At 42.4% G+C, this 24,172-nt stretch overlaps 1 protein-coding gene across 3 annotated transcripts in view; it reads left to right on the forward strand.

Annotated features, from left to right (window-relative positions):
* Positions 1–24,172, forward strand: part of DAAM2 (dishevelled associated activator of morphogenesis 2) — a 211,666-nt gene that overhangs the window by 179,983 nt on the left and 7,511 nt on the right. For all 3 annotated transcript variants that reach the window (XM_065630842.1, XM_065630840.1, XM_065630843.1), the window contains 8 exons: positions 3,798–3,882; positions 5,439–5,545; positions 6,239–6,327; positions 7,107–7,275; positions 9,035–9,142; positions 10,597–10,657; positions 15,080–15,211; positions 23,370–23,540. In XM_065630842.1, coding sequence (XP_065486914.1) covers positions 3,798–3,882; positions 5,439–5,545; positions 6,239–6,327; positions 7,107–7,275; positions 9,035–9,142; positions 10,597–10,657; positions 15,080–15,211; positions 23,370–23,540 — 922 coding nt within the window. The remainder of the gene's footprint in view (positions 1–3,797; positions 3,883–5,438; positions 5,546–6,238; positions 6,328–7,106; positions 7,276–9,034; positions 9,143–10,596; positions 10,658–15,079; positions 15,212–23,369; positions 23,541–24,172) is intronic.

The raw sequence follows: 24,172 nt of genomic DNA on the forward strand, positions 1-24,172 counted from the left end.
AAACACCAGGTTCTCTGGTAGCAGGCAAGCATGCTTCTTTCTCAAAATCTAAACAAATCCAAGGAATGAGGCCATGAAATAACTCACTTTTTCCTCTCGGCGGTGGGGGAGATGGTTAATGAGCAACAAGTATTCTGCTTTGATCCATGGGAGGGAGGAGTGAAAGGGGGAGGTTACTGTGAGTTAAATCAATGAGTATATTTGAAGAGAAAAAATGAGCGAGCGCTGGATGTCTGTAAGGGAAGTTGATGTAAAACTGCAACATGTCTCCCAGGCATGTTCAGAATCAGGCTGCTGGCTTTCTCCAAGAGGACGAAACAATAAACCACTTGATGTCTGCATGTGAAGCTGGTGTTAAATCAGCCGAGGTGTCCTGGGGAGATTAATGATGAATTACTCTGCAGAGTCAATAGAGATTATTTATGAAGCCGGAGGGGATAGAAGGAGGCAGGCTAAGTACCATATCAGAAGTTATGTGGTACTTGTTGAGCTTTGACATTGCTTGAAGATGACTCAAGCAGTTGGACTTCCATATGCTGCCACCAGATGTATGGGTGAGGGAAGAAGGAGGGAGTATTCTCAGTAGAGATCCTTTTCCTTCCTCATCTGACCAGTGTCAGGCTGCTGTTGAACAAAAACAGCCAATATCTGTGCTATGAATGAATGTGCAGCAGCTGAGGAAAGAGGCACTGTGTTTTCTTCTGGTCACATTTACTCCCTGAGTTCCAATGCCAGGATCCATGATTTGGTGAAGCATAAGGCAGAAAGAATACAGCTTAAATCATATGCTGTTCTGAATTGAGTTGTCTTCAGCAGCTGGAGGAAGAGTGCCTGGATCTTCAAAGCTTGGAAGAAAGTCATTGCAGACTTTCCAATAGATACTGAAATGTAATTTCTGTAGTGTAAATTTTTGGGCCATAATTCCACTTTAATTTGCTGTCTGTCCCATAGGAGTTTTAAGCTCTGAGGGATGCCTCTATTCTGTTCTAAATGGAAAGATTTTACGCATCTGCTTTATGTTCCTCTTTAATCAGTTCACCTGTTTCTGTTTAAAAGCAGCACATCTGTTTCACGTTACCACTGGCCATCTTTAAGATCTACTGCATGGCTGGGCATGAGTTTTGAAAATACAAGAAGAATCACTTGATTAACAATTCTTTGGCCACTTATTCGGCCAATTTTTAAGTGGAAAGATCCTTGTTTTGTGCATTTGGTGCTTACAGCTCTTGACATGCATCCTGCCCCAGAAGAGGAATGAGCCTACTTTGGAAGAGTAAGATTGTTTTGCCATAAATCCTTCTGTATTTGTAATTGGATTGGTAATAATCGAGGCTGCCCACCTGCAGGTACCCTGACCCCGTTACAGGCCTGTAAGTGACTAAGTTAAACTGCTCCTCTATGGGGGGCTGGCAAGATTTCTGCTTCTCTCTACTGTGGGCTAAACCATTCAAGCCAGATGTTTTTCTGCTGATGGCAGGGCACAGAATCATCCAAGAAATGAAAGTGTTTACACAACTGTCTGTCCTTGGGGCTCTCAATTATTTTTTAACAGAAGATGTTTTCAAGTGTATTTAGTGCTGATGAATGGCAGCAAACAGAGGAGCTTGGAGCCTGAAGTTTTTGGGCTCCTGGGCAGAACAGCAAGATCAGCAATAATATGCACTACACCTTCTGTGGTGTTGATGTACCTCAGACCTGTCCATTTGGTCCTGTTTACTGCATTCCAAAACAGACACAGAGGTACTTGCACTGTGTAATGGGGTGGTCAGTGTAGTAAATGCTCCAGTTATTTTAGTGGAAAAAACATGAAACTCCCCTTCATTTTTTTTATCTTCAGTGAAAGTAGCAACAAAAAAAACCCCCACCCTGGTGTTCATGAGTTGGCTTATTGCATCCCCTGTGATGGACTGTGTGCCTGTGTCACAAGGCACAACTCATCTGCAGACTCCAGATTCTGGAAAATGTAAAGGTTCTTTCTAAATGAAAAATAACCAACAAAATGTAGCACTTTGAAAACTGCAGGCACCAAGTTGTCTGGGCATGTGTATCTGTGTCTGCTAGGAACCAGGCCCACACCCACCAAGATGCTTCACAGCCATCACGTGGTCACAGACCTTGATCAGTTCAGGGTCACACAACTATGGACTTACAATTCATGATTATTAAAGCCAAAAGAAACCCTTCAGTTTTCTGATTGAGACTGTAGAGCTTTATGCAGAACCCCATGTACTGAGGTTTATTGTTTTGATTCTGAGTCAAACTGATGACCTAAAGTAAAAAGTTTCTGGACTTTTCATTGTAAAACTTATAATCCTTATATCTCATCCAAGCATGGCCCTAACATGTTTTTTTTTCTGGAAATTCAGTAGCTTTATCTTACTTAGCTGGTATCAGTTTGCCCTCCTTGTCAAAAGCAGACATGATAACCAGCTAGGAAAAGAGTGAAAGCAATTAGTTCAGAGGTGTAATATTTTAAAAGCTTTTGAATGTCGGCTGATTCACATTTTAGTTTCCAGCTCCTGGTTATGTTGGGCAATATTAAGATGTTTAAAGTTTCTTAGATTTAGTAATATTTCCTGTCTGTAAAAATAAAGCTCTTTGTTTTGCTTTTACCCAGTTCCAAAAATATGATTCTATTCAAATGGCAATAGCAATGTGACATTTCAACATGGAATTTCTTAGCACTGAAGACAAAAACATTCTGCCTCATGCATCAGCCTGTCTCTCATTTATATTTGCATTTTCTCTTTCTGCTGTTAATTAATTATACTGATTGCAGAAGGTCCGTGGAGACTACAGCCTTCACTCCTCAAATATTTCTTTTCACACTTTCCTGTTTCAGTCCAAAAATTGAGATTTTTCTTGTGGATAGCCTTTCCTTTATGGTTCATTTGGTCCTCCCCTAGTCTCCTGAAATGACTGATGAGGGTGTCATGGGTTGGGGGTGATGGTGTAGAGTTTGTCACTTGTGTATTTCTTCATGGACATCTGCACTGAGAACCACCAAGTTCATTTCATGTAATCTATCAACCTCTCAATAATCACAAATTTGACTCCTCCTGGTCTGCATCAGATTTCAAGTGGAGACCTTGAGATTTTTTTTTATTGATTCTGTGTTTTATTGTAACTGATGATCCCTGCTTGTTGCACACAGATGGACAGGAGTAGGTGGGAAGGAGAGTGTGTTGTAATGCCTGAGATAATATTAATAAATTTTCGTTTTCAGAGGTTTTTCATGTTGGATATGAAACATTGATAGGTAGATGTTGTCAATTCCTTCTTCAGCTGTGATTGCTGACAGTGTGATCTTACCTAGCACCACCAGTCTTCTTCCAATAAACCCTTTTCTCAGATCTATAAGGGAAAGGTCAGTCCTGTTGTTACTCTGGGAGATGCTATAATATTCACAAGCTGGGGTGTTACATGGGTTCACAGTCACAAGTCACATGGATTTGAGAGTTTTTACTATAGCAAAAGAACTTGATGAGGGAGCTATCTGAAATGGGAGAAGCTGGAAGCAGTTTTGATCTATGAGGACCTGATTGTTCTTAATAACCATCTAGTTTTTGATGTGTGTTTGATTAGCTGAAGAGGATAAAAATATATGATCTATAAAATCTCGACCTTTGGAACAGTTTTGTTCATCTTACTGAATACTCTAGAATAGCAGCTTCATAGCAGAGCTTCCCATGGTTCTTTTGTGCCTTTTTAGTGCAGCTTTTCAGGTTTCCTATTTTGTGAATTGTCAGAGTCATTTAGGCTTTGCACTAATGGTACAATGTTGATACTGTTGAAAGGCTGAAGCTGTCTAATGAAGAAATCAGACAAGCAATCTTGAAGATGGATGAACAAGAAGACCTAGCAAAAGATATGCTTGAGCAGGTGAGGAAGATTACAGTCAGATACATCTCATTTTTAAGTCCTTCACTGCCTTTTTTTCACCTAAAGCGGATGTATGTCTGCAGATCTGAATTTGGCCCGATCATGTCAGCAGAGCTGCATATGGGAGCATGAGAAGAATATTTCTCCCCATGTTGTCAGAGATACCTTTCTCGGGTGACTCTATTTGTATGAGGTTGACTTCATAACAGTTTTATTGATGCAAAATATGCATGATTACAGTTGGTATGAGGTTTTGTTTCACATCCCCTCTTCTCACCTGTGACTTTCCCACAATGTTTCCATCTCTTCTTTATAATGTTTATTATTTTTGTTGTTCTTTTTTTCTTTTTTATTTTCTTTTTCTTATTCTCCTTTATCAGCATGCAGCTTTTCCATTGGGAAATGTCATGAACCAGGCTATGTAGGTCAATGGTGAGAGCCAGGAGCAGAACGGATCTCACATTCTTACTAGAATGGTTAGAAAAGGAATCAGAGGCTTCTGTTGCCTGCAGTTCACTGCATAGCTCGTGGGGAAAAAAAAATATTAAACCACCATTGCCCTACCTTCCCCATTTATAGAGGGTGAAATACAATGCTTTGACCAAAGCTGCATATAATAAAGTTCCTTAGGAGTGTGCAAAATGTTATAATTCTGAACTGCCTGATGAATGTGATTCCTTCTCTGTGTGCAGTCACAGTATTTAATTGTGTACAAAAAGCTTTTCCATTTTGGAAATTTATAGCTTACTTGTCATGTTATCTGAATGCTCACAGCTGCTCTAGACGTCAGTACAAGCTTCTGATGCTCCACACCTTTGAATATTGCATTTCTGGAGAGTGGGATAAAATATCAAAAAATGGTGAAAAGCAAAGAGCTTGATATGCCTTAGGAGCAGTTTTTGTGGGTACACGCTGAGGCTGTGTGCATGGCAATAGTTATAATCATACTAAAGCACAACTACCACCAGATATGACAAAAATCTGTCAAAGTATGAGCTTTTAAGGTCAGCATATGAATAACAGCCAGTGTCGGACACATATCCAGTTGCTTGGTTATTGTTTATTGTTTCAGCAGAGTAGGGCAGACCCAAGAGGGAGATAGATGAGGCTTTGTGTGTACTCCAGGATAGGCACGATGGGTACTTCGCACTGAGTGGGACACATCCTGATCTCACTTTCACCGATCTAAACTCCGAGTAATGCTGTGGGAATTAAAAGTTCTTTCTGTACTTCCCCTTGGGTAACTTGCAGTAGCACTTGGCCTTTAGGATTTAGAAATGGGAAATTCCCCATAGAATTAAAAATTAATCTAATGGGGTCAGTGAGGGATAAAGACAGAACAGCATGCAAAGGTTTAAAAAAGGTCGGTTTTGTGGCCACAGCTGCACTTTTTTGAAGTTACGGTCACACAGCTGAGTCAATGTAATGCTTCCCCATGGTAGCAGAGAAATCTGAGGGCCCTCTCTCCATCGGGGTTTTTATTTGTGCCTCTCTGTCCCTCTCTCCTTTTCCCTGGAGCTCTCATCTCAGTATTTGGTTTGTATTTGCCACTCCAGCTGCTGAAGTTTGTTCCTGAAAAGAGCGACACTGACCTGTTGGAGGAGCATAAACACGAAATCGAGCGCATGGCCCGGGCAGATCGTTTCCTCTTTGAAATGAGCAGGTCTGTTTGATACATTATGGGAAAGTGCACTGAGGGCTTCTTGGAAGCAGCTGTAATTTTTATTGAAAATGGATCATCTGGCACTGAGGGGGAATGTGCAAGAGATTGTGAGCCAGCATTATACCCTGCATTTGCCAGAAGCCCACAAATGTTACAAATGTTTCCATTCATTACACAAACTTTTTACTGACGATAAGCACTCTCCGTGCTGTCATGTAAGAACCAGTCCTCTGATGACAAGCAGAAATCTGCCTCCTCTGCCTAAACCTGTTCACATAAATAGTAATTCAGTTCCAGCTATCAGATGTAGTGTAACCATGGGTCAGGATTTCATGTAGATCCCTTTTTCCATTCAGCTATCCCATCACCTCATCCTCTGACCTCCTTTTTTGTTCCAACTTTGCTACTCTCCCCATCAGGATTAGCATCTTGGTTCTGCTAATTGAGATGCAGCTGACATCTCCTATGACTGTCATATTTTGAGAGTAATGGGAGTTCTTCCAGCTTATTTTCAGTTGTGATCCAAACACGCCTTGAGGTCCTCCATTTTCATAACACGGTTGATTATGTAGTGTTAGCTGTTCGAACTGTGTCCATAATCCCATGCATAGGACTTATGTAGGCAGCATACTGACCCTGGGCTTCAAAATACAGTTCCAGTTCAGTGTTGGCTTTCCTCTACCCTTCATGCAGGATTGACCACTATCAGCAGCGGCTGCAAGCATTATTCTTTAAGAAGAAGTTTCCAGAGAGGCTGGCAGAAGCAAAGCCAAAAGTGGAAGGTACGGTTAAAGCTTTCTCTAAGAGTTGGGTAAAGGGGCAGAGAAGGTCAAGAGAGGCTTGTCTTCAAGGGAGGTGCTGTTACATGTGTGCTGTGGTTGTAGAGCCAGAGTCCAAGGCATGTCATGTGCTGAGGAACAAATTCTGTCAGATACTCTTCTTGCACGCTTTGACTTAATAAAGTCAGTTTCATGATTGCTACACTGTAAATGTGACATGACAGATGTGACAGTGTGCTACCAGGCTGTGCTCAGCTGCCAAAAGCTTTCATGGCCTTTCTGTGCAGGTCAGCCTTCCCTTCTCACCTCCAAGTCTTTGCACCTTCCCCTTCCATGGGGCAGGAGGGTGGTATTCTGGGAACAGGTAACTTAAAAGGAGGGGGAGTTGTGTGGTTTCTGTGCCACATCCACGGTTATCACAGAGAAGAGGTGAATGTATACTATTCCGCATTTTCAGAGAAACTCAGGCCTTCCCCCTGTTCTCACTGACTGTGTTGTTAGAGTGTGAGGTCCAGGAGAAAAGCCTTGCTCCTGGGTTCAGAGGAACATCCTACAGACTGGATGTGGTGCATCTTCCTTCCAGTTGTCCTGGTTCTGGGCATGTGGGTGCAGGAAGGACAGTGCACGCACAGACTGTATTGCAACATTTGCTGGGTGATAGATGGGCATTTTAGTGTACTTCAAGTTATGGGCCCAAGCATGTTAAAACCAGCCACTGTGTATTAAGCTGTTCCTTTTTTCTTTTTTTCTTTCTTTCTTTCTTTGTTCTTTTTTTCTTCAAGCCATTCTTCTGGCATCCAAAGAACTCATCCGAAGCAAGCGTTTGAGGCAACTCCTGGAGGTAGTTCTGGCCTTTGGGAACTACATGAACAAGGGCCAAAGGGGAAGTGCATATGGTTTCAAAGTCTCCAGCCTGAACAAAATTGCAGACACCAAATCCAGCATAGACAGGTAGGCTAGAAGGCCATAAATGCTCTGCTGCTGGATCTCTTATCATAGAAATGATAGTGGGGTTTGTGTGTTTTTAGCTTTGCAGACCGTTTAAAATAATGTCTTATTTGGCATTTAAGTCGCGCTTTCCACTCCAAAAGATTCTGCAGCAGTTAAGACCAGCTATTAACACAGCACTCAAATTCTGCTGTTTCTTTGGATAATGCACATCTGTTGTTGGATTGCATTTCTGCAACTCTATGCAAAGATGACAAAATGTAGTATTTCGCAAATAACTAAAATAAGTTTGAGGGGAGGAGGATTTCTGTGGAATTTGCCCTTTCTACCAAAGTTTTATGGCTATGGTTTTGCAAAAAAGAAAACACAAAAAACTGACCACAGTTTTATGTCTCCTGTGAAACATGGCGTATGTTTCCAATGCAGGACTGTCATAAGCTGACTCTCTACCTACACCAATAATGGAAACACAAGGCATACTTCCCAGAGACTAGGCCTGGCTGTATCTAGAGCAATTAAGCTGGTTTTGGGAAGGTGGAGCTTACTGTTTATGAACATGGGCTGCAGGTCTTTATAATGCTACCCCATGTTTTGCCCCACATCCCCATACTGGTTCTAGAAATTAATCCAGCTGTGACTGGGGAGACATTACCATTCTTGGGCTCCAGCAGCACTAAGGTTTTCCTTGGAGATCTCCTATACTGGTTCTTACTAACTCGCACCTTCCTTCACTTGCTGAGGCCATGATTGTGGGGAAATGACTTCAGGCTGTGACAGAATGAATAATGGCAGTAAGAAGCCATAGGAAATTCATCCCTACCTAATAGAGTTTGAACTAACAGAGCTCTGTTTTGATGACCACAACGTCCTTTCCGTATTCCAAGGCTAACACTTGTGTAGCTAATGTTGACCATTTTTTGCCTTAATGTAGCTTGGCTTTATTTTCCATATATTAAATGCCCTGTGCAGATTCTGTTCTCTCGCCAGTTCCCAGGCTCTCGTCTGTATGAAGCAGTGGCCATCTGCTGTCTTGCCTGTCAGTTAACCACATAATACCCACCTCAAGTAGCTGTTATGTCTTGCTATTTTCTCTACATGCAAAATTCACTGATGCAAAATTCATCATTTACTTCACAAATTTTCTTAAACCTTCTCCTGCACCTCTCATGCATCTCATTCCTGTCTACCCCTACTTGAGTTGCCATCGCTTTTGCAGTAGTGAGCCTGACCATCACTCATATGTATGGCTGTTTCATCACTATAGGAGTTTCCTTTGCAGCTTCTTTAATCTTCAGGAACCTTTTCCTCTTCCTAGTTAACTCGGATTTTTTCCATATTGCTGCTGAGAACAACTCATTTCTCCCTTACAAGTTAATGTCACTTTAATACTATTAGTTGTTAATTCTCTGAAGTATCTGGGGACAAATACTATACTGTGTTACAAAATTTTCTGCTACAGCATCTACACAGATGGAGGGAAGCATGCTGGTGTTTCCAGAATAAATCAAGGCACAATATATTGCTTGAGGTTTTAGGAAGGCTAGCTCATAAAGGGCTTATTCATTTTCATTGCAGTCTGTGATACTTTTCTTTCAATAACAGAGCTGCTAACTGCTGATATATTGTTTGTTTTGTTCATTCAAGCACATTTCCTACCCAAATATTTTTCACTTATTTGTCACAATCCTTCCACCATCCTTTTCCTTCTCATGACTATATTCTTTCTCATTTTGCCTCCTTTTTTTTTCTTTTCCTTTTTTAGGAACATTACACTGTTGCACTACTTAATTATGATATTTGAAAAGAATTATCCAGATATCCTAGATATTCAGTCTGAGTTGCAGCATCTTCCAGAAGCAGCAAAAGTCAAGTAAGTCCAGTGCTATTGCTAGTTCCCACTGATTTCTGTTAACTTAATGATTATCAGTTTTTTCATTGTTGCCTTCTAAACTCATGGCCAGCCTTTCAGCTGAAATACCTTTGTTCACATCCTTGATCTTATTCAAATGTACATCAACAGAGAATTTTGGTCCGAAAACATTTGTAGATAACTAAATTGACAGCTTTACTCAGATATGCCTATATCTACTTTATTTCTGAATAAGGCATAAGTAGACTGGTGGTGGTTTGTAGCTCACTCACCATATTCTACGATTGTTCATCTGAGTTGCATGCTATATTTTCTGGATAATTTAAGGTTTGTTTCTAAGGCAGAGTCAATTAGGCACAGAGGCTATAGTAAGCCCTTTTCAGGAAGATTGTTCAAATTTTTGCACAAATCAGTCTTGCACACAAATATGGAAAACATCATACTTTCTGCAGAAGTTTCAATTCTATTTCTTCCCATTTCTTTAGTTGTTTGTGGAAAATGAATACAGAAGCCATCCTTCAAAATACTAGCATTTTTTTTTCTTTTCTTTCCAGAGTATTGCTCAAAAATCCTTTGCATATTATTTGCCCAGCTGTGATTCTTTGTATAGGGAACTACTCCAGCTAATGAAAGACAAGTGAAAAATAAATGTAGATTCATACTTAAAGATTTTAGGCTTTAGTGGTGTTTTTGGGATGTAAACTACTGCTCACTAAATACTTAAAGGAGATCCCTGCTGACTCACAAATAGTTACTAACTAGTTACCTGGAAATGAAAAGTAATTTTTTTCATACAGGTCCTAGAAAAAACTCTTTTTTGTATATGATGAGCAGAAATTCAGTACAACACTTGTGTCTAGGGAAGCATGTATTAACATTAACAGTGGGGTTACGTGCTCCATTACAATGTAAGCTTGCAAGGACTACTGTATGGTAGAAATGCAGATGGAAAAAACAATGTTTGGACTGTGAGAAAGACAAAAATCACATGTAAATATGCTGCTAGTGGGATTTAGTAGTTAAGTGGTAAAAGAATCATATGTAGAGATAATCTGAGACCCCAGCAATGTATGTGCTAAAGCTGGGGTCCTTGTGTATGTGTCAGTGGATTATTGCAAGCTGGCCATATGCCATACGCTCCTTGCTGGAGGGTCAGGCTCATCTCACAGGCCAGATGTTCTGAGGGCAACCCCCCATCTTCTTCTCAGGAAAATCCCTGTCTTCTGTGTGACCACAGGCGAGCAGGGTCTGCCTCCTCTTACATCTCATACAAAAAGTAGTACAGAGCATTGACAGACCCCCTTCCCCTCATTTCTAATCATCTGGTGTGGCTGCTGCCAGAGGCCGGATACCAGACGTGATGGGCCAATGGTCTGTTCTGCCGCACAGTTCCTGTATTCCTGTGTAACACTGCTCTTTTTGTTTTATCTGCCCTGTGTCTGTCTCCTGTGCAGCCTGGTAGAGCTGGAGAAGGAAGTCAACAACATAAAGACTGGATTGAAAGCTGTTGAAGCTGTAAGTATCTGAAGGTTTCCAAAGCACCATACTTAAAATATCTCACTCAGAATCAGGGGCACTATATATTTTATGATAAGAGAAAGTGGGCTTTCTTTTGCCATTCCTTTCCATTCCATTCCAGAATGCATTAACTAAGAAAAAACAAATAAAAGCCTCTCATGTGGAGCTCATGCTGATGATCTTAGGAGACTTAAGTCTAATGAAAACCTTGTTTGATCTCAGCCTGGAAAGTAAAAGGACAGTTTGACAAATGGCATGCACTGAACTAAGAAATAAAATTCTTTCTCTTCCTTACTGAGGGCTGGCTGGCTGCTGAGCAAGTGTTTCACATGGTCTTGGAGTAGTAGTAAACAGGTAGTACACTGTTACATGCAATCCTAACCTATCCTAAGTACTCTTTGGGAAGGCAAAGGAAAAGATAGACTAGTTAAAGACGAGGGAGCTGAGCTGGTAAGCAAAGCAACAATAACATTTTTTCCTGCTACTAATGAAAGCCTTTTAAGCTGGACTTAAGTTTACCTGCATTCAGTTTGTACTTAAGTACGTAGCCTTGTACTTAAGTGCATAGCCTTCCATCTCAACAGAGAATAGTACAAATGGTGCATTGATGAATTTTGTGTGTACTGAATTATGAGAGGTAAAGATGAGGGATGGGCCTAAATGCTCTCTGGAGTCACAACTTCACGTGTCAGCTTTTTTCTCCTGCCTGGAAGTCTCCTTTAATTAACATGTTGGTTTTGTTCCTGCGAAAAGACTCCAGCCTTCCTGAGTCAGGAGAGCACAGGGCAGGACACCATTTTGGGTAGTGGAAGGTAGGAACTGTCATATTTGCATCTTCTTTATGCCACTGGCATATGTGTGTGGCTCCTCTGTGAAATGGCAGCTGTCAATACCTGCCCTTCACCAGGGCTGATGTGAGGAACATCAAGTTAGTGTTTGCACAGCAGTTGAATAAGTATAGATTAAAGGCTAACATTACTCTCTTGTCTCTGTCCCTTAACTTCTCCCATCATCTGCACAGATAAACAGATTCTGTCCCTAAGAATATCATTCCCTCTTCCTGCAAGCATAGGAACAAAAGCCTATGTTCAGGTCGGTGCTGGCATCTCTTGCCTGTTGGAAATACTAAGGCGAGGGTAGTGCTGAGAGACAAGGCAGAGGTCTTTGAAGCCCAGGAAGGTCCTTGCCGTGTTTAGCTGTTCTTTGCCCTTTTGAACAGGATTTTATTAGCCAGTGTCCCTCTGTCTTCAGGGTGTTTCACTTGTCTTTTTCAACTTGTGTCAGTTTAATGCTAGTGGAGCATTCCAGGTCGAGAGTGTTCTTCACTGGGACTGCTGGCAAAGGGACCAGTTATTGGGAATCACATCGTATGGTTTCTGTGCAGTGATTACCTATCTACAAGGGACTAACACAGGACCCTCTGGTCCTTGTCATCCACTATGAGACAGACAGTGATGACTTCATTTTCCTTTAACCTAGCTTGAGTTTGGTTTGGCTCTGGGAGTAGAGGAAGGGATCTTTGTCCTCTTGGCAGCCCCCAGGCTGTCTGGCTCTCTCCAAGTTCATCATGTAATTAGCCAGTGATCCTCCTGTGAAAAAAACGAACTTTCCAAACCTTGTTCTGGATTGTTTGGGTAAGGAGCAACACAGCAATGGGAAGAGATACTTCTGCATACATGGAGTGCTGTGTTTGGGAATTAAAAGCACCTGTAAAGGGAAGGCTGACATGGAGTTCATGACATGAAGAGAGGCCCAGTTTTGGCTGGGACAGACAATTCCCCCCATTGAAATGTGAGTACCTACTTCTCTTTTGCTTTCTTGATCTTTTGTGATTGAGTTATTTGTCCTTTTGCCTTTAAAGCAAGATTTCTTCTTTTTCCTGTACATGGGTTCCATGGGCAACCTCTCCTTCCCGTTCAGTCACCATCTCCCCTCCTCTGTCTCCTCCCTGCCACGGTATTTTTCATCTGGGGCTGCCAGCACCTCCCAGTCCGCTTGCTCAATTTGTGGTTTTCTGGCGTGTGAAAAGCACCACTATAGTAACAATAGAAGATCACTGTCAGGTGGAAGGGGGAGTAGGGAAAGGTGTGATTCTTGATTCCATTCCAGTCTGTTCTCACCACAGCCTTGGCTCCAGTGACTGAGAAGTTTCCTCAAGGCCCCTTAAGAATAGAAAGCTAAAAATAGTTTCGCAGTCAGATGTTCTTAAAGGTACTATTAACCTTTTGCCTTCCTGGACTTACAGCTTCTTTGTAAAAATAAGACATCTTCCTTTGTCTAGACATGCCTGCAGCTGTTGCCTTTGTGTAGGGTGCTCCCAGAAGGACAGCTAAGTAGTTCTTGGTTTTCTCCAAATCAGGAACTGAATTCTGTCAGCAGAGCCCTTCTCTTACACAGCAAGGAGATCACAACTGCTGCATGAAAATCATTTCCATGGCTGAATGATTTCATCTCTCTAGAGAACCAGTAGCCCAGCCCACCAGGGGCAATGCTAGCTTCTGCTATTTTACTACTATGACTGGTATAGACCATTTCTAGAAGACACAGAGGAGTTTCTTATTCTCTGGCTTTGCTCTCAGGCTGATTACATAGTTATGCTTGTTACTCGTGTGGGTTTTTTTTTTATTTTGGAAGAATTATTCTGCAGGGAAGGACTGAATTTGAAATTAAAGGGCAGACAACTTAATCTTAATTTTACTTCGAAAAACATTGCTCTCTAGTAACAGTCCCAAATGCCACAGCTTTCATCAGTGAGTAAGATGAGAAAACTGTTATACTCACCTGCTTTGGGAGGCTTAAAAATTCGAATGGAAAAGAGCGGCTGAAAAAAATATCCATAATTCTTAGAAGCATGTGAGTGACATCTCCTATACTTGTAAGTTCCACTTCAAAGTGATCATAACATAGATACAATTCATTGTGGGTAGTGCCCCCGGGACTGTCCCTTGTGATGTATTAGGAAAACCAGTGGAGAAGAGGATGTAACATAAAGCCAGGGAAGTAGCACTTCTTTAATGTGGACTTTTCTGCAGCCACCTGCTCATTGCTTTTCCTGACCCTTTTCTGCCATGTGGTCTTTCCTTGTAGTGGTTACATTCTCTTTCCAACTCACATCAGACCAGAAGATACATTACATCTGATTTTAGATTGTTGATGGCCAAAGTCATTCTTTGCATTCAGCAGCTCTGTGGAGCAAATCTCAAAGAGTTTCTCAACATAGGTTCTTATAAACCTACCCATTTGACTCTGTCAACCAGTGTTTCAGTGACCAGTAACAGCACCAAGCATGCACATAGCTGGAGTTGCAGCCAGCACAAAAATGTATTTTTCCAAAGGGAACAGAGGGTCAGATTGTAACTTGACCTGCTGTTTCATGCTGCTTTCCCTACAGAGAAAGTAAGGCTTTATCATTCCCACTGATTATCCAGCTGAGAAATAAAGATGAGGCCCAGATTATGATTTCATTGTCCAAGTGCAGGCATAGGAAACTGCCAGTCTTGCTATAACTTAGTCGTTTTGAGGAACTCCACTGCTCTTTCAGTGCCACAAGCATGGTGAATAGAGTAAGGGAAGACATAGCATGGGTAATCTTGGCTTAAAACTAAAAATCTTGAGCCAGAAAGAATCTTATTTTTTTTCTTTCTGTAGGTAGTGAACAAATAGACCTTAGTTTCCTATCATTTTATGACCTTTTTTTTTTTTTTCCATAAACCTTCTTATTGCAATAGCCCTGGTTTATAACTCTGTGACTTTTATGACATCCAAGTTAATACTTATTGGTTAGCAGGGTGCTGGTAAATGTTGTACCTGACATCTTTCTGCTTGTTCTTCAGTGGGGGAAGAAATGTTGATGTCTTTTTACTGCCCATCTAGTGATTTTCAGTAAACTAAAGGGAGATCCAGAGCTAGGAGCTAGATAGATTATTCACACGTAACTCATTTCCCCAAGTATACAGCCTTTCAGGCCACTACAGGAAGAGAAGATGGAGGGAAAGTCACTATTGAAAATTCCAGATTCACTTGCTACACAATCTGCAATCTGAGTTCTCTATTATTTGTCATTCTGCATAGGAAAAAAAATGCAACATTTCATGTCCTTGATGCTTAAATTATAAAGTTGCTTTAGAAATTCAGCACGTCAGTGGCTTTCTTGGGAGCAGTGGTTTTTTGAGGATGAAGGGAACCGTAACTAAGACCTTCCTTGATCCCACCTTAACCTTCCCTTTCATTCCAAAAAGGCAAAAACTTTGACTTAGTGAGAAAGTGGTTTCTGAGTTACAGCTCTGGGTGAATTCATGCAAGGTGTGAGCAGAGCACTCTCTGCACTGAGAGAAATAGATGTCCTTCCCTGCTCCCTTCCTCGTCAGGAAGGAACCTTTGATGCTTGCCTGTCTGTAACTCTTACTTCTTCTCTTTCAGGAGCTGGATTATCAGAAGAGACGCGTGCGGGAATCAGGGGACAGGTTCGTTCCTGTCATGAGTGATTTCATCACTGTTGCCAGTTTTAGCTTCTCAGAGTTAGAAGACCTTCTCAATGAGGCTAGAGACAAGGTAAGAATACCTTTTAAAGTGTTTGGGGTTTCACTGGTTCAGTCAAAAACATGAATCAAAATGGAAGCAGCAATTTCAACTGCCGGGACTGTAGTGAAACCTACAGTAGATGCTGACAGTGGTTTAGGCTGAAGTTTCTTTTCCTAATCTGGTCTATAGCAATTTAGAATATATTTTAGGATTAAAAGAAGGTTCAATGGTCTTGCCCACTTCTTGCTAGTCTCCCTTAACACTATCCATACGTGGCATAGAATTATGATGTGTGTACAATGTGTGTACCAGGATACCACACTGTGCTGGGTGTTGAAGGGACTGCATTTTAAACCATTTCTCAAAAAGAGATCCCTTGGTGATTAGTGACAGTGACCTCATGTCTTTTACCTTCTACTTCTGACTTGATCACACTCTGCTCATTCAGCTGGGAACAATTGTGCTTCATTTCTTTCCTTTAAAAATGCATCACTGGGTAGTTTGGTAACCTTGAATACCTGACCTTTTCCACTTATGCTTCTCTGCTACTGCTTGTATTTCATTGCAACGATAGAAATCCCAAACATGCGTGATTTGTCCGACAGTGTTGGATCCTTCTCAAACAGCCAGCACCATGTGCGTTGTTATTCTTTAGGTGCTGCTGTGATCATTTCGTCCTTTCACTGTCTGCACCTCCATTACCAGATTTGTACAACTAAGGAGGTGCTTGTTCTTTGCTGATGATTGGAGTCTGGCACTACTCCCTCTGTCTCTCAGCTGAATGTGGAAGAATTTATATGAAAAGACCATAAGCATATGAAAATGTTTAGAGAAGAGCAAGGTCTAAAGTAAACGATATGTAACGGCAAATCTGCCCATGTTGGCTGGCATGTAAAGCTTGATGAAGCAAATGCATTATTTCTTTTGGATTGAATTGTTTCCATTGCTGGTGTCAATCCTTGCAGTGTCAAGGGACCTATTGCATTATTATTGAAACGTGCTGTTAGGTTTGTAGGCCTTATATTTCAAAGGATAGGGAAAGTACAGGCTGAGGATCTGAATGGTAAGACTCCTCACTCATCCAGTCACTCTGTGGTAATATCATTCTCTAATTCAAACGCATTTCCTTGCTGTGGAGGTGATGTTGATACTGACTTGCAGCTGGGAACACCAGGGGCTACAGGCTGTCAGCTGGAGGGAGCTGCCCTGGGAAATGCTGGTGGGGCAGTGGTTGTTACGGCACTCAGAAGGCAAAGCTGGGCAGTCTAACACTTGGTAATGTTGTTAGGAAATTTTTTGGAGAATAACAAGCCTCATTTTTTTCATCGTTGTCATGTTGCTAGAGAAGATTCAAACTATTTCCAATGTAATAATGTTCATATCATACTGGCTTTGATAACAAAGCAAATATTTTACATTCCATGCTTCTACTAAATTTACTGAGAAAAACTATTTTCTATAGTTTGGGGGCTTCTGTTTTATGACTGGGTAGATTTTTCAGCTTCGTTATAGTCAGGTGCACATTTCTGGAAGCAAATTCACTCTGTTCTTGGCTTAGACTTGCCCGCTTTTGATTTGGTGCTATAGATTGTGGTAATCCTTTCTTTTGGCACACTAGGACAAAAGTCCAATGCAATTTCTTTCCAAGATCAGTCAGGGGTTAAAAAAAAGTAAGTGCTACATGTCCAGCACAGCAATGCAACTTTTCTTGATCAGGCATTTGCAGGAAAAATGCTGTTCTTTTGCTTTAAGAATAACCAGAGAATCTCCCTACAGACAGACCAATATGTCTGGAAGTTGTTGCATGCTTTTTTAGACATGGCCAACATAAAGCACTTGACATAAAGAGATGTTTTATTTTAATGACTATAACATGCTTAGGAAACGTTTCTCTACCTTCTCCTAGCACACCCTTACTATGTTTGAACACACGCTGTTCCAACTTCTGCTCAGCCTATGGCTTTGGTTCTTCCACTGGCAAAAAGCTGCTTTTGGACTCCTAAAAGGGAACTGTCTGTCCTTACCAATGCTGAGCTATTTCTCATGTTTGCCTCATAGTATTTTTCCCCTCTCTTCTTCCTCTTTTTCTCCTAAAGAAAAAAAAAAAAGGCAAGCTGGAAATTTTCAAGAAACCAGATGTTCTTTGCAAACCCTGTAACATCTTCCAACCTCAACGGGCTCTCTATGTTTGTTGAATCACAAGCTTTTTACTTACCATGGAAACCTACTATAACTAGCCAATTAAAGGAAGAGAGACATCTGATTATCCTGTTCTTTTTTTGATTTCTCAAAGTCAAGCAAATTGAAAAAAAAGTAATGAGAGAGGGAGAACTTTTAAAAATATCCTAATGAGCCCAGGAAGAATTGGTCTGGTTCACAGATTTATTAATAATAATGATGCCCTAGTTTTAACAGCTGGAGTTGGATATCCTTCTAAATATAAATGTGGCTAATAGGTTGCCATGAGTTAATCAGAACCATGTTTCCTCAGCTGGGATTTCAAACAATACAAATTATCTTTTCAAACCTGGGAAGTTTTTTATTTTTTTAAATGTCTTTAGTTAGCAAAAGTCATTTCTGTATTCCTTTAAGTTATGGAAACAATCCATTACCAATGCGTGATGCTGACCTTCTTTGTAGAGGATATTTTTCACAATCCCATGCAGTACATTTTTTGGCCTTTTTACTTAAACAGGACCATTTACAGTTAGTGGCCATGGGGAGGAAGCGATATTTTAAATTTAAAGGGCCAGGTTGTCAGATGCAGGCATCCATGTTTGCAGTGCAAGCCTTGTAACTGTACTTATCTTCATGCAGTAAACAGATGGCTTGGTTAAGAACTGACTGAAAACTTAAACCAACTCTTTAAACAGGCTCTCTAGCACAGCTGGTTCTTGTTCTTTTTGTGTTTTTCTCACTTTCAATACCACTTTATAAGGGAATATATAGATCAGATCAAGGGATAATGTTTTCTACCATTTCCCATAAACTGGAAGGTGGGGACAGAAGAAAGTGAAATTCTGCCCTGGAATTCTTCATGAGTTTTTATGTGTTCAAACAGATGAAAAATTTACTTTTTCACATCAGAAAGAACAGAACAGGGTTGAATTTTGTTTGTGATTTTTTTTCCCCGTGTTTCCTGTAATGAAAGAATGAAAATGCCTGGGCAGAGAAACAGTGACCTCCCATGGTATGAATTTTATTTTCTTACTTGAAAAAGGTGACATTTGCCCTACATGAAGCTTTACAACACACTGAAATGTTGACAGGTATGGACTTAGAACAGTAATGAAGCAGTTCAGTGATCTAAATTGTGCTCGGTTCATAACAAAGCTGCTTTTAAAATGTTTTGGATCTTCCTAGAACAAAATCTGCTTAGTCAGTTATTGCCATTCCTATGATGTATATCAAACGTATGCCTCTCTATGGAGGCAAGAAGGAGGCCACTGCCTCGGGAAGGCTGCTGAGGAGGATAGGAAAATCATCCATTCCCAGTCTTTCTCATGACAGCTCCTCTCAAGCAGGGTGTTTATCATCATGGAGGGTAGAGTTCAGACTCTGCACGTGCATTTAATAAGCCTAGCACATATAGTAACTGTTTTGAAGAACAGCAAGGCAGTGAAAGCCAAAATCCACTTAAGAAAATAGTCATTAGTGGCAGAACACTATGAAGCACACAGAAATACTTTAGCCCAAGTGCCGGTTACAGGTTGCATACTTCAGTGATTCGTTTTGGGGAACCGGTATTTTTTACCAGCCATTGGAGATGGTAATAATAAGGAAAGGATCGGGACAGAGACTGAGGAAGTGAAGATGGAGTGTGTTACAGAGGGCATGGGCAGGCACCACAGCCTGCTGTTGGAAACAGCCATTTGGTAAATAAATTGCAGAGTTGTTGTGCACTGACTTAAAATTGCAGATGCTTGGGCAGGTTGGCATCTAACATATCAGAAATGTTTATAGCACCCATATCTCAATTTTAGGGCTGCCATGGTCATTTTTGAATGCCTAGGATAATCCTATAAGACCAACAAGGCTCAAGGAGAGCTGGGCCCAGCCCTGCCTGAAATCGGCTGTGCTCTTTCCATTAACCAGTCTGAACCTGTTGCATAAAGAGAACAGGCCTTTATTTGAACTGCCTCGGTACAGGACTGGAGTCTTCACAGCAAACTCAAGATTACTTGTCATGCAGTTCATGTTGCATGGCTACATGGTATAATTCATTTCTGCATTGGCTCATCCCACAATAGCAAACAGGACAGACAGCAGGAAATTTTTATCGTGGCAATTTTCCTCCTCCTTGCAGAGCCCCATTCCTGCTGTTTCAAGAGCTCTTCTGCCACTGTTTAACATTTCGTTGGCAAACACAGCAGAGAGTGTGTGCACTGCTGTCCCGCTTTCCCTCTCCTTGCTGAAATGGCTTTTTAAAATAAACAACTGTCTAAACGATTTGCTTTGGCAAGAGGATGAATTCAGTGGAAAGTTTGGCAGAGGAAGCAGAGCTGGCACTGAGCTCATGGACCTGTTATATCATGGAGCTTTGGGGCCCTTATGGTGTGGAAATGAATTTCTTAATGAAAAAAAGAGATTCTGTCCTATGTTACAGTGGAAAACCTGCTGAAACACAGTTTTCCATCTTGCTTTTGCCCATGTCATCTGTCCCCAAATGACTTGAGGAATAAGCAAGTTGCAGCCCTTGTTCCACAATACTACAGCACGTCACAAAATTCTGGGAAGTGTTTCGCATGCATGAGGACTTAGCTACAGATTTCACAATTGTGCGTGAGAGGAGGTACTCTTTGACAGGGAATCTGCCCATGGAGTAGTCGAGTGATTTGTACAGGGTGACACCAAAACTGCAGCAGGGAGCAGAAGCAAGGGCCAGGGTCCCGACCCCTCAGCCTGAGCTGCGTTGCCTCTCACACCCTGAGCAAGGCAGGCAGTGAGGTTGTAGCCCCTATGCACAGGTAGGAGCCTGGGCTTCGTTCCAGCATTGGGGTGGCTGCCTCCAGCAGCTCGCAGCCCCTCGTCCCAGTGCTGATGCTTTGAAAATGCACACGTGATTGCAGAACCAGAGCTACAGGGAAAGAGAAGAAGTAATAAAAACAGAGGGGTCTGTTGCAGTTTAAACAGTGAAAAGACAGCGTGGCTCTCTTTACCATAGTGCATTGAACTGATGTAGTGCTCTACAGATGTGAACAACTGATTTTTTTTGCTCTTTCCTATATCAGATTAGTGGGGCAACTCTTTCTGTTCTGTAACAAATGGAGAAAGCAAGGCTCAGAGAGGGAGCATGAGCCTCCCAAGCCACATCATGGGCAGAGTTGGCAACAGAGGCTGGATCTCCTGACTTGCCTTTCTCTGCTCTGTCAGCTTTTTTCTGGAGGGGGTAGAGAAAGAAGGCAAATGTTTACTTCAGTGAACTGCAGATTTCTCTTTTGTAGTTATTTTAGTACATCTAGCTCACAGATTTTTGCTTTTCATCTTTCACTGCTTCACAGTAAGAGATTGTGACCTACTAAGCCGTGTTACAGGCCACTAAAGACTGGCTGTTCTCAGCCTCCTCCTCACTGCTGCTTAGAGACCACAACACCTTATACTCATGAGTGTCTCTGGAAGGCTCCCAGGCTGCTGGGTCTTTCCAGCACAGCAATACTGTTCCTCCTCTGAGTGGCAGTGGGAAAGCAATAGCAAAAGCCCCTCTGCCAGCGTGACAAGAACTAGCTGGTGCTTGTAGCTGGGTGACAGGCCATGTGCAGAACATTTGCAGACAACACCACCCTCTAATGGAGACTTCCATGTATGTAGAATCCAAGAGCCCCAGGCAAGGAGCTCTCCTTTTCAACCCCCAGCCTCCCTAAGAGACTGGGAACTCCTGTGGGCATTCATGGGCTCAAACCAGCTCCGTCTCTCTACACCCCCTTCACACACCTTTGCTGTGCACAAGAGAAATGCAGGGGATGGAGGCGATGCACCAGTAGGTACAACAGCTGTCTCTGGTGGGCTGCCTCTGGACTTCTGGCTTCACAGGAGGTGGACAAGTCTTCCTTCTAGCTGGCACCTCTAGTCACTGCTCTCCCGTTGTGCCTTATTTTCAGTTTTCACAGGATTTAACCACAAGTTAAGTGGAAAGATATTTCATGTAGCACATATCCCGTAAACAATGAGCTTCAGGTGCTCTACTTGTTCAAGCAACAGTGGCAATGCCTATGCTGAAGACTTTTTCTGGCTCTCCTGCTCCCCTGGCTGATTTCCACGCTGGGGTAGGCAAGCCAAGAAAATATAGCACATGGAGATGCTTTATCTCCCTCTGCAGTATTGACAGCCTGTATTCTCTCTGCTGAAGAGCTGGTCGATGTGGATTACTGCAACACTGCTGCACTTTCCTAATATTCAAGCAGACTGTGTGTACAATATATACCGAGAAAATACATACATACAGAGAGGGGTGAGGAGAAGGAGTAGGGGTGCATACTTGTATGTATGTGTCTTCGGAGGTTTCACAGAAAAGGAGTTAAAACAGAGAAGTAATCTGTTACTGTTTCCATACTCTGAAGTCTCTCGATGACTTGCTGCTGTAGTACTTCCTTCAACTCCTGCCATGTTTGGTAGCTCAAAGCAACTTGCATTTCTCCCAACGTTCTTTTTTTTTCTCAGATACTTTGGGTTTCTTTGTTTGTTTCTGGCTGAGAACACAGCCTTTTTAAAGAAAAAAGAAGCTATTGCTTCAAACTGCTTTGTGGGCCTGGCAGGAAAAGCAGAGGAGGGGAAGATGCTGAATCTCTCAGGCTGTGCCAGAAGGAAGCTGCTTTCCTTGGAGATTTCTTCCCCCTGCAGTTGACTGGGAGACATCGTTTATGCTTTGCCTGGTACAGGGCCAGAGGGGTTTATAAGGCCTGCTTCCAAATTCATTTTGTTCTTGGGATTGGAGCCTGAACTGTTCTTACTGTCTTTTCTATTCTGCAAAAGCAGCCACCTAAGGAAAGGGAAGCTGGGCTGTGTTAATATGAGCTGAATACAAACACAAGAAAGTCTGGAGGCAGTCCATAGCCTGGGAGAGTCTGGGTTTGGTTTGGTAAACGTTGAGGTCTGTAAGGATGCTTTGCTGCTCAGTGGTGGTGCATTGAAGCGTAAGCAGGGAGTGCGAGGGGAGCTCTGCAGTTCTGCCTGTTGCGATAGAGGGGTGTGTGAATGAAGGTGGATGGACAATGTTACAGCTGTTGGATGTGTATACTTATATAGCACTTAGTGGGCACGTGTGTACATGCTGTTGACAGACTACATGTGCATGCATTTGAGTGCATTTTGGTAAGTACAGAGGTGTGCTTGTGAGTGCGAGAGAGCGAAGAAGAGAGTACAACTACTGCAGGACTGAAGTCCAAGAGCCAAGGGTTGCTGTGAATTTACCATATCCCAATCAGGACTGCCCTGTGACTGAAGTCTTGCCAGTTGGCTGCCTCCACATGCATCCTGCAGCCTCAACATTTGCCTTTTAAAATAAAAGCCACTTGTGATGTATTCACTCTCTTTTAAGTCTGCCCGGGAGCCCTGGCTGCTTTCCTTGCCCCTCTCTCATGCCATGTCTCTCCATAGTCTCCTCTCTCCCAGGCAACACCCTGACTCAAAGGACTCCAGAGAGATGGATAACATGGCAAAATGCTCCTGAGAGGAAAGACTGTAACATCATTGCAAAAACACCCTCTAACTCCAGCAATTTCAAAAGTGGATTTGAGGGGAAGGTGGAAGGGATGGGCTAAAACTACTTGTTTGGTATAATAGTTAGGATAGGCTAAAACTACTCATTCTCCCAGCTAGCTGACTGTCTTCCATGACCCTGCTGTCTCACAGCTGCGGCTGAGATGTGGCCAGACAGTTGTCCTATGAAATGACTCCACCATCCTCAGGCACTGAACATGTGGGGTTTTTTTTGTATAAGTGAACAGCTGGTGCTCTCCAGCATCATTGCCCCACATTGCCCAAAAGATACCCAGGAAATCAGATTCTTTAGGGGCAGAAGCACCTGCCTTAAGGAGAGGCACTTCTGTTGCTGGGGAGTAGTTTCTGCTCTCACTGCATGAATGCTCAGAGGGTATTGAATTACATGTGATGTTACTCATAAGCTTTCCTCACTGTCTTCACCAAACTGCCTGCCTAATTGTTGCTCTTTTGTTTTCTGCCCCCTTGACAGTATGCCAAGGCACTGAAGCATTTTGGAGAGAGTGAGGGCAAGATGCAGCCAGATGAATTTTTTGGCATCTTCGACACTTTCTTACAGTCATTTGCTGAGGCCAAGCAAGATCTGGAGAATATGAGGAAGAAAAAGGAAGAAGAGGAGCGCAGGGCACGCATGGAGGCCATGGTGAGGACCTGGGCACAGGAAGGTGTTGCCTTCCATTGCCTTTTCATATCTCGAGGGAAAGGCAGAGAGAGCCAATTCCAGTGCTTGTGTCCTGTCACTGTTTTATGTCCTTTTCCCTGTCCACCTCTCTTTGGCATAATTCTCTTCATAAATGATGACATTTTTCCTGCCGGCTGTCCTGTTAACTCTCAAGGGCACATTGTTTGGCTCCTCATTACCCTCTTTCAGAATCAGATACCAAATCTAACCCCGCCTGTTCTGCCTCAGCACTTTGCAGGATGGTGCTGCCCTTGCCCAGTGTCCAATTGTCCTGCCCCCAGGCTGCAGGCTCTGTGGAAAAACTCTGGGAGCCAGATCTCCCTCGGTCCTGCCAGCTGGTCAGCTTCCACTCAGACTCCATCATCATCTACTGCATGCCTGTCGCCTGACAGCGTACAGTGGCACAGCGAATGCCCTGGCACCTGCTACAGCCCATGCTGGCAGTTCCTCTCTGGCCAGCCTTAATGCTTTGATCGCTGTGGCCACGTCTGGCCTTGACGTGGTGAGAGAGCTTTTGTGCATCATTGATTCTGCTGCTGGGAGACAGACATGTATATCCCCAGGAGTCTGTGTGAACCAGCCTCCCCCTGTAA

Source organism: Caloenas nicobarica, chromosome 3, assembly GCF_036013445.1.
Source record: "Caloenas nicobarica isolate bCalNic1 chromosome 3, bCalNic1.hap1, whole genome shotgun sequence".
Taxonomy (NCBI): domain Eukaryota; kingdom Metazoa; phylum Chordata; class Aves; order Columbiformes; family Columbidae; genus Caloenas; species Caloenas nicobarica.